Source organism: Arctopsyche grandis, chromosome 10 (genome assembly GCF_051622035.1).
Source record: "Arctopsyche grandis isolate Sample6627 chromosome 10, ASM5162203v2, whole genome shotgun sequence".
In the NCBI taxonomy this organism is placed as follows: Eukaryota; Metazoa; Arthropoda; class Insecta; order Trichoptera; family Hydropsychidae; genus Arctopsyche; species Arctopsyche grandis.
In genome coordinates, this window is record NC_135364.1 from 1882439 (window position 1) to 1894206 (window position 11768).

At 34.3% G+C, this 11768-nt stretch overlaps 1 protein-coding gene across 1 annotated transcript; it reads left to right on the plus strand.

Moving 5' to 3' along the window:
- The first annotated feature begins 3246 nt into the window (after positions 1-3246).
- LOC143917907 (kelch-like protein 1) lies at positions 3247-8888 on the plus strand. The gene is made up of 10 exons (XM_077439530.1): positions 3247-3523; positions 3606-3760; positions 3842-4044; positions 4433-4630; positions 4721-4900; positions 4977-5129; positions 5873-6018; positions 6633-6843; positions 8422-8596; positions 8746-8888. The coding sequence occupies exons 1-10, from the start codon at positions 3405-3407 to the stop codon at positions 8877-8879; spliced, it is 1674 nt and encodes a 557-aa protein (XP_077295656.1). The 5' UTR covers positions 3247-3404; the 3' UTR covers positions 8880-8888.
- Positions 8889-11768: the final 2880 nt, after the last annotated feature.

Below are 11768 nucleotides of genomic sequence, written 5' to 3' on the forward strand. Positions count from 1 at the left end.
CAGTAAAATTAAATAACTTTTTAACTATTTCACGTGTGTAAAAATTTATAGGATATTGCACTTTGGGATCTAAAGTTTGGGTATTTCAACAAATCGAATTTCTTACGATATACAAAAACAACTAATACCTGCTTTAACAGCCCAAGGGTCGATTAACTTTTTTATTAGGCTCGAAATGTAAGTTTCAATATTTGCGTGGGCCCTTTTGCCGGGCCCATTTCCAACGTCAATATTATGTAACAACTACCTACTGAAATAAAAATGGTAATAAACAAATTTCCGTGAATAATATAAACTGAATTGCTTAAAACAATTTTGTTAGGACGATTCATCATCAACCAGCGAGTTAAATTTACTTCATACTTTCAAAATAACATTTTATTATACTTCGACGATATAGTAAGATTTAAATACACAATTTTAAACAGTTTCCGAATATAAAATCTATTCCTAATCTTTATATATATATATATATATATATATATATATATATATATATATATATATATATATATATATATATATATATATATATATATGTAGTGTTGGGATTGAACGAAAGGCTGATGTATGGGCTATGGCTGAGAAAGGGTATGTTACGACCGATTGTAGAGAGGGGATGGAAAAGTGGCAGAGGGCGCGAAAGGACCGCTATTTTACAGTTAGTAGAAGTTAACCTTCCACTGGGGGCGGTTGGTCGTTAAACCACCGCGTGGTGTCGTTTTAATAAACAACATGACTGAAAACGCACGTGTTTGATCTTCAATTCCACCGCCACATCCCATCGTGGTCCTGAATAGCGCCAACTAGTCAGGAATTCCACCCATATATATATATATATATATATATATATATATATATATATATATATATATATATATATATATATATATATATATATATATATATATATATATATATATATTATGGGGGATGAACGAATGAGACGACTGGCATGTTAATGCACGTGTTTATTATATGACAGCTGAAGACAGAGTGAGTAGCGGCTCTCCGAACCCAGCCGGGTTGGTCCCCACTCGCAGGAAGGCAACCAAACTCGACCATGTCGTATAAGCGAGCTGCCACAATATATATATATATAATATATATATATATATATATATATATATATATATATATATATATATATATATATATATATATATATATATATATATATGCTGGGGGCGGCAAGGCGTGCGCTTGCATGAAAGCAGTCACGGTCACCCTACATCGTTTACATGCTCGACGAACAGGATATCATGGAGGACTGTACCACTATCAAAAAAACCCTCAAAAGAACCATTACCTAACATAAGTACATCTTCGACTTCCCTGTATAAGTATAAGGTACTAGATCTGTTACGGTAAACGGACTACTAGTCATATGTGAACCGATAACAGGATAATCAGTCACACGTCGATTTATTGATATTAAGCTTAATTAATATATTATAAGCAAATGTGAAACTGGTTTTTTTTTTACGTATTTCTGAACGTTTAAAATGAATTATTTTTTACGAAACGTAATAATATAAAAATCTATGTATTTTTCTTTATTATTTCGTATCAAATTTGTTTTATTATCTGAGTATTTCTTGTAAAAAATATTAACTTAATAAAATAAAATACTTTTTTATATTGAGGGTTTCTAGTACGTCTTTTTTTAAGAGAACGTGTCCTCTTTTTGTTATGTTATCTTTTCTTAATTAACCATTAAAATTTGTAATGGTTTGTGGCGCCTCTTCGGCATGGTCGGGTTTCGGTCACCTTCCTGCGAGTTGGGACCAACTCGACCGCGCTCAAAAGTTGCTACAGCACTTCTTCCTCGGCTGCCACAATAAACACTCGTGCATCAACAAGCTAGTCGTCTCATTTGCCCTACCCCCATAGGTTGAATAAGTATTTACCAAAAATTAAAATCTGATCTAACAAATATTTCTTCTTATTGATTACTATTGTTGTCCCCGTTGATTTCAACGGGTAGTTTTGTAAAGGAATTGAAACACGAATAAAAATAAAGTCATATATAAGTATAATGTAAGGTAATTTATAGGCGCACGCGCAGGTAATATTAATCTTAATAAAAAGTGGCACATTATGCACTTAGCGATCCAACCCGTTCGAAATGATGAATTAATGTGTGTGTGTGTGTGTGTGTGTGTGTGTGTGTGTGTGTGTGTGTGTGTGTATACCTCTAGAATCCAGAATCGAAATCGAAACGGCTGGTTTCGAAAAGATATTGTAACGTAGAGATTAGGTGGGTGACGCTCGTGGACCGATGGCTTACGAGCGCTAATCACCTGATCTCTCGTTCGTCCCAAAATGTCCTCGCCGAATGAATAAGCCGTATGTAACGGCCAATGGGATCGCCCCACTCATCGACCAATAGTTTACATGTGTATGTATGTATGTGTGTTGTGCCCAACGGGTATAAATATGGGGCGATCTCGGTCTGGAAACCAGCGAGCAGCCGCCAGCGCGCACCACAACATCACCGCGAATCGGATCCCAGATAATTCGCAAGATCGATAGGCATGGAGTAAACTCCATGGAACTATCTCTAAAATATTACCCACTACTACTCTGGAAACCATTCCGACTTGGAGCGCCAACGAGAACACACGAATAAACACCATCTACAACGTCCTGCGTCTATCTCTCCGATTCTGGAAACCCCCTCTTCACGTCTACGCAAAAATATTAATGCACGTATTAGAAATTACGAATTAAGAATTGATACGTTTTGTGCAAAACCGACGCCCTGGGAGCTTCGCCCCCAGCGCCTTACATTTTTTCTGTTTTTATATATATTATTTTTAATTTATGAGTTGTATGAATGCACCAGCAAATATGAGATTTTAAGAATTTGCAAAATAAAATTGTCTGCGGCGCGGTGCAAATCTGGTATTATTTTCTCACTTATTAAATTTGAGGTTGCACTTTTCGGTTCGGTTCCGGTTTGGGTCCCTTATTTATATATCTATTCATTCCTCTAAAAAAAATGTGTTCACTTGGCCGTTGCACGTTGAAAGATAAGCTGCGCATTTCAACATTTTTACTTCATTTCGACACGTTGCATAAAAAGATCACTTCAAAATACGTACACATATGGCTTTTTCATATTTGCGTAATACTTTAATAATGATCATCAATTTTAGAGGAGGATTTCAAGTCTTTCGGCTCAGTATGTAATACTATGAAGATCGATTCGTCAACAAAGTTTGTCGATCAATGATGCTCGAAGCAGTGCAGTGCGGAAACTTTTAGCTAACAACCTGTTGACAGTTGGCTTCGAGTTCTCGACTTTTCAATTGCACGTGCTCTTGTTATTAATATAGCTGGTCGTTTCGGTGCTCAAATTCAAATAAGAATATATATTTCATACATCATTCTAAACAAAAATGTCGAAATTCAACGGAGAAGTTCCCGAACAACGTGCTAAACTAATTTTAGGCCGAATGTTTGACATTTACGAACAAAGTTTGCTGTGTAATATCGATTTGGTAGTCGGCAATAACAGGTTGGTGCATTTCTTGTGTATGATAATACCATTTGCCTATAAAGTTGCACTTATTTATATCAAACGAATTGCATTTTTCCAGATTTCAAGTACACAAGTTGATCCTTGTTACGAATAGCGATTTCTTCTTAAGTAGAATAAACGATACAACCAGTGAAATAATTTTAGAAGACAGTGACGAGATACTTGCGGAGTCTGTCAAGAAGACGATTAAGTTCTTGTATGTCGGTGAAATTGGTAAGAATATATGTAGGTGAATAGAAACCATGTGTTTTGAAAACATATATAAACATATCTAAGGTCAAAATTTAATTTCAGACTTGCAACTACATCTAGCTGTGAACATAATCAAATTCTCCAAAATGATTCAGGTGTGTGAACTCGAAGAGTACTGTTTGGCGTACCTTGAAAAAATAAGAGACAATAAAAATTATATTTTTATTGAAGATTTTGCCAAACGACATGGATATTTGCAATTACTTGAGCGATCAAAAGTTTATATTGCGAAGAATTATTTAGAGGTACGTCTTAAGTACGCCTTTATGTTATTGATTTATATGATGTTGTATTTGGTATCATGGATTTTAATATAAACACAAACTTAGCTATAAGATGACCCAAACCAGTCCTAATTTTGTCCATTTTATAATTTTAATGCGTTTTTTCCCCTCTTGTCAGGCACCTATTAATGTACACATCGCAACTGCGCATTTTACATACATATTTCTACCCTTTTGAAACAATTCAATTTCGATCACAAAAAATACTGTAATTTGATATTTGTCAAGTGCTTTTTTTTTTCAAAACAACTACATAGAGCTTAAAAGATTTATATAATGATACCACATAAAAACTGGGAAATAACTGTGTTTATCATAATATTATCTAAAAATCTGATTGGTATTGCAGATAATCCAAGAAGATGAATACCTCGATATGAGTTGTGAACGACTGGGGGAACTTTTACATTCGGATGATTTAAAAATAGCAAGAGAAGAGCAAGCATTTCAAGGATTGAAGATTTGGGTGCAGAAGAATTATGAGTCTCGGAAAAAGCATTTGGACACCCTGTTGAAATATATCAGATTACCTTTGTTACCCGTCCAGGTATTTCCTGCTTCATGACAAATTTCATAGATAATTCAAATTCGTCTATATTTGTTTATAATTTTCCAATGTGGATTTCTAAATTTTCAGTTTATATTAAATGAAGTGAAACCCCTCTGTTACGATTCATTAAGTTGTTGTCAAATGCTGTTGGATACATTTGAATACCATCATAATCCTGAAAGAAGACTTCAATTTCTTTTGTTAAATTCGAAACCTCGAAAGTCCTACCAACAAACTGTGTTAATTGTAGGAGGACAAAATGATAGTGTATTTATCATATTTATTTTCATTTCTTAAAATTACAAGTTTAAGTTTCATTAATAACGTCCATTTTGAATTTAAGACTTCAGGTAAAATTGAAATATTCGATGCTAACGATGACAAATGGTCTACATATCATGATCTGGACAGTAAAACTACTAAATTTGGGGCTGTCGTGTTGAATAACAAACTAATTACTATGGGTGGTGAATTTGGCGGTAAAACCACGAACAAGGTACTATTCGTTCCATTAATAGTTTTTATTTTTATTTTAAGATCTAAATCGTATGATTGTACGTATTTAACGCGATCTATCATGCAGATTCCACACATTTGTATTTTGAACAAATAAATAGAGATTTGTCTTTTCTGACAAGTGTATGTGTATGTTAATGAACATTGACTCGTTATTGTACATGTTACAGTTGAAGTGTACTTTCAGATGTAATATATTCCAACTGGGGTTTTAGATCATTCATATTCTAATACAATTCAGGTAGTAAATTATATCTCTACAAGCGCAAATACACTTTCAGCAATGTACGCCAGTTGTAATACAACATGCTTTTACGAATACTTTATAATACAAATATGGTCTCGAATACCGTATTGCGATAGCTCTAAGAATGTGTTCAAAACAAAAATGTGACTTTCCAACTCAATTTACTAGTCGAGTGACGTTTTCACAAAAACCTAACCTGATACCAACTCATGGTTGAACTGTATTTTCAGTTGTAATATATTTTGACAGTTGGAATGTAATTCGCCACATGAATCAACTTGCGTGATTTACAGGGAATATCTTCCAACTAGTCAAAATATAAGTGTAAAACATTAGAAAATATAACAATGTTAGATAAAATGGAGGTTGCCTTTATCAGAGAGTGGTTACTAATTTTAACTGACAATTGAGGATTCAAACGTCGATTGCCCCGATCAAAAAAAAAAAATATTTTTACGTTTTGCTAAATTTCACAGGTGTCTTGTTTTGATATCGTCAGAAAGGAAACAACAGAATTGAAAGCGATGCAACAAGAAAGGCGATATTTCGCAGCCACCGTCATCGATAACCAAGTTTTCGTCATCGGAGGATTTAATAATAAAGTGATGAATTCCGTGGAAAGGTTATTTTCTTGAGTCAAACTTTAATTTTTCTTACCTTCGATATTTAACGCGATTGTCTATTATTTATTTCATTTTTTTTAACCTGGTTGATTTTCTAACGGAAAATTTATATTAATAATTAATAAAAAAATTAAATTTAGCTTTTTTTTATTAAACTTTATTTAATTTATTAACGTGATTTTCGTGATCTAATTTTTCGTGACCTCATCTTATCTTACAACCCATTGCGATATCCTGCATTTTGGATACTATCGTACCCTCCCAAGTAAGATTTAACTAGGATTTATTTTAAAGTAGACAATTTATTTTAAATTCAACACTTCATCTTTAAAATCACCGTAAAGACAAATGAAAAAACCACGTGAATATTCAAATTTTGTCACTAACTGATAATATTACATTTACAACAATAAATGTTTTGAAAACAACTCCACTATTGCGTAAAAAAAACGTAAAACATAAATTTCGATAAAACTTTGCACTCAGTATTCTGAATGATCTCGATGATTAAGAATAGAAATAAATAATAAATTATAATGAATACTTGATATTAAATTACATAAAATGCAAATAATGATACAGTCACAATGAAATTTTCCGGTTTTCATTTCAGGTATGATTTAGTTACGAATACGTGGACTAATGTGGCTCATATGTTGACACCACGTTGTTATCACGCAATAGCAGTAGTAGGGAAAGACATTTATGCCATCGGAGGTTACGACGATAGTTATAATAGAATAAACACAATGGAAATCTATGATTCACAACAAGATAAATGGACAGCAGCCCCACCAATGAAAGAAAAAAGAAGAGGTTGTGCAGTAAGAATTCATTGTTATATTCACGAATCCTACAACTGATCGATTTGTATCAATCAGAATGAAAGAAAAAAAACATGAAACTCTGCAGTGAGAATTCTTTTTACTTTATCTATATTCACATATGTATCTACGTAGTAACAATAGATGAAATTTTGTGATCATGCGAAAAATAAAACTCGAGATTTTGACTGATTCGAACTCAGAATCGATCACTGATCACGTTTTTATGATCTACATAAAAAATGTGTGTGTGTGTCTGTTATTCTTAACTCCTATCGAACTGAAACTAAGTATCGGTTACTAAAATTCTAATCGATATGATGTAAATTTTTTTCAAACTTTTAAGTTGATCGGAAATGGTACCTCCCCTTATAGGTGTCATTTTTATTAATTCAATTATTTCCTAAACTGTTCACCGAATCACACTGAAATTTTTTGTACATACATATGTACATTGTTTAAATATTTTTACCTCAACTGAAATTAGTACTTTTAATCTAGAGGTTCGAGGTTTTTTATTTCTCTCTGGGAAAATTTTCGGAGTATTGAATTGAGATTTCAGATCTAGAAGTATAAGCTTAATACCAAGTAATATATAAAATTTGGTGAGCACCCGTCAACCGGAATTGGCAGTCTACTCCTGTTCGATTTTTATTTCACTATTTTTTGATCCCTTACACTAGAAAATTCAAGTAAAATCTCTATATCAATGTGATGAAAATCATCAAATTGAGTAAACCGGAAGTGGGATATTTTCCCCTTAAAAAAGAAAAAAAATTGTCACCACACGATTTTTTCCACATCCCTTAATATATCAGGTTGAAAATTTATATTCGTTATCTTTATATACTAACATAGAGATGATAAGGTTTTGGTCAGAATTCGTAAGCCGGAAGTAGAATTTTTTTTAAAATAATATTTCATTATTTTATTTTGACCTTTTAACCTCTACAAACCCAACTTTTTAATATCGGTTTTAATAATATTCTTTATTTAATTTCTGTTATTTAGACTTATAAGGATAAATATATATGGGCGAAATTTTTTTTTAATTTCAATTTTGGAAATACAGTATGTTCATGGTTATCTACAAATAGTACCAAGTTGTATGAACTGTTATTGTTGATGTTTAATTTTAAAAAATAAACGATCATTTAATTTTTAAAAATAAACCCAGAAAGCAATAAAAAACTTTATGTACATTATAATGTACACTGGGCATGTAGAAGTTAAATTATTTTTATCTTTTTGATATGTAATGTGTATAATATTTATTAAAAAATCCCGACAACCGAAAGTAGAATTTTTGTCTTGTATAAGATTCCTTACATTTGCGCTCAATTTGTATCGAAAATACTCTCATAGCCGGTATATGTGAATGTGTATGTACGTTGAATTATCGAATTTTGTTTTTTTATCCTTATATTCCTCAACACATAAATAATGTCGTGGGTTGGTCACATCCGATTTTTTTTACTAATGAATCCTATAACCGATCAATTTGTATTAATCAGCTTTAAATACAAACACATAACAGTTAAGTCGTCTTCGCTGAATACCATTTGTTGCAACTTACAGGCTGTCGCAATGGGAGACCACATTTACGCTATTGGAGGTTGTAATGGATCATCGGATCTTAAATCAGTGGAGCGATTTGACATCAAGTCTCAAACCTGGACGTCGGTGGCCAGTCTTCCTGAACCAAAGCATAGGCATAATGCGATTGCTTTCGACGAGAAAATCATTTGCGTTGGTGCGTTTCTCAGTGATTTAAATACAGTACAAATTTATCTCATTTACCGGGTGTTGTGTGATCGTTTTTAAAAATGGACCGTTTTTTAAACACGAATTAATTGTTACTTTAACGAAAATATTAATCAATGTGTCTTAAAATATTTTCAGGAGGTGAAAATTCAAAATCAGTGCTTAAATACGACCCAGGCACAGACAAATGGACAAATCATGGATCAATTTCAGAACCGCGTTTCTATTTTAATTTATTAGTAGCATCTACAAATGCACATTATAAAGAATGAATATTCGATAAATATGTATTTTATTTCAATTCAACGCAATTAAACACATCTACATAAACATAAATACAATTACAGACACACATACATTAAAGACACACATACTAACACACATATTAGCTCACACACATTTTTCTATATAATGAAAATATTATCAGTGATCGATTCTAAGTTCGAATCAGTTAGAATCTCGTTTTAGAATTTTCGCATGATCATAAAACTTCATCTATTGTTACTGGGTCTACCTCACGGGTCGGAATGTGAAATTACCGAAAACGCAAATATCGGAAGGCAAAGATCGAAAATCGAAAGATCAAAAAAAAAAGGGTGCATGGTGCAATTTTTTTTTAAATAGTTTTTTACCTTTTGCCTTTAAGCTATTATATTCAAAATTTTAGGTGTGCACGATTTCTAAACTAAGACGCGCAACTCGTCATTATGGGGTATGCTTTTGATAAAAAATGGGAGATTCTTAGTGTTCGTTTTTTTCCCCGAAAATTATGTTTTCAAATGCTTCGTATTCAGGGTTTCTCAACCGAGGAACCCTCTGACCAATGTAATATAAACTCTTACCAATGTAATATAAATTTTTACCAAACACGGATTAAAATTCTGACCCGAAAAATACGAGCCCTTAATATTTGGGTCTTCATGTTCCCGCTTACCCTATTTCAAATATACGAATAATAACAATTGTTGCATAATTTTAAATATAATATGCATTATTTTGTAACGTCTATTAGACTGTTTGGTGACACAACATCTCGTTCACGGATGTTCCGCTCACCGACAGCACGCTCACGGCATTTAGAATACTGCCATTTCGCTCATCGACACTTCGTTCACCGATATCTCGCTCACTGGCGCTTCGATCACAGACGGTTCGGTTCGTTCACGACCGTTGGCACAGAGACCTGTCGTTCACAGATATTATAGGGGATGGCCAGAGGGCGACAGGGGCAGCTCCCGACTTTTGCTTCAATTCCGGTTCCCATTTTTTGCTTCAGTTCCGGATTCCGATTACTGCTTCAGTTCCGATTCTGATTGGCGCCGTCCACACACGATATCTACTATCGATATTCCCATATCCAGTTCCCATATTGCAACCTGTGGTTGCTATTTAGGAACTGGATATGGAAATATCGGTAGTAGATATCGTGTGTGTGGACGGCGCCATTAATTAATTATTACTATACGTATTTTTACTTCATTTTAAATCATGTATCAATTTGTTTCCGAAACCACCCGTCGAAATTTCAACGGGCACAACACTAGTATAAATATAAAAAAATATCATTTGGTAAGATTTCTATCAAAATTATCATCACGGCTTAAATTAATGTAATTAAATATTATATTACCTATATATGTATTATTTCGGTCATCCAAGATTGGAAAGGTATAAAGGCGTTTTTTATACCAAATTTAACTTTGAACTGAGCTAAAATTTTGGTTTTTTAAAACACGAACCCGCTTTATCAAAAAATTCATTCTTGTGAAATATGTATATCAAAATTAATCTCATTTAAATTTTATGATTGTTTAATAGTCTTTTTAAAAAAGCATTTTTTTAAGTAACAAATCGATTATTTATATGTCCTTAGCCGGTTGGCTGCCGCGGACGCTTAAAGGCGCCAACGACACTATGTGCCGTACGCCCAAGACGCCAATATGCGCGCGCGGTCTATTACGCTCGATTTCAAATAAATTTATTATAAGAGTTTATGATATTGTTGTGTGGACGTGACGAGGAGGCTTCCAGAATTGGAGAGAAAGACGCAGGAAGGTTATAGAAGTCGTTTATTGGTCTGCTCTTGTCGGCGCTCCAGGTCGGAATGGTTTCCAGGCCGAGAGCGCCCCATATTTATACCCGTTATACCCGCTCAACAACTATTGGTCGATGAGTCAGACGATCCCATTGGCCGTTGCATACGGCTCATTCATTCGTAGAGGCCATTTTGGCGGGAACGAGAGATCAGGTGATCTGCGCTAGTAAACCATCGGTCCACGAACGCCACTCACCTAATCTCTACGTTACAATATTTTCATTTAATATTGTAGTGACATATATCCTTAACCCAAATATATTGTAGGCGGGGTAGGAAGTGTTGACCGTATCCCAGCCTAACGAAACACTGTTGTGCTTGTTTTAAGTTGTTGTATTGTTTGCCTAAATATTGTACAAGTGTATTAGAATATTTGAGGAAGTTTCTCGAAGCGGCTATTGGCTGCTGACTGGTGTCGTGCGGCTGCTGGATCTGTAATGTGTCGTTGCTCTAGATCTGGCTGAGTTGCAAGCGTTCTTCCATTGTAGGGAAGTGTAGTGGTAGCTGGTCAGATGGTGGATGTCGACTGCTGTCGTGGTGGTTGCTGAAGTCTGACTGGTTGTTGTTCACTCGTGGTGGCTGTTGGAGCTTGACTGGTTGTCAATGTAGCATCGTCTGCTGCTGCCTGTTGACAGAAGTTGTCTGGGTCGGATCTCCTTTTATATTGTTTTTGGGGATCCACGTGACTTGTTTACTGGCGATTGATTCTGAGAACCGCAGGTGGTGTTTACGTGTGCAAGTTATGCGAGGAATGTGGTTTCGTTGTTTGGGTGGAATATTCTCGAATATGTGGCGTCGTTCCACTCGATTTAGTTTTTATCGCCCTTTGTTCTAGTGAGTCTGGATGTTTGTTCAATGGGTTACAATGCAGTTGTTATTTGTGCACTTTAATGGGTGCAGGTGTTCTTCGACTTCGCGTCGTACTGCTTGATTTGTTGGGGTGGAATATTCTCGATTCGAGATGACGTCAATGGTTGAGCGTGAGAAATGTATTCTCCGTCGCAATAGATGTTTCGATTGTGGTGACGAGATTCCTAAAATATAATATAACTGCATTGGGTTGTCA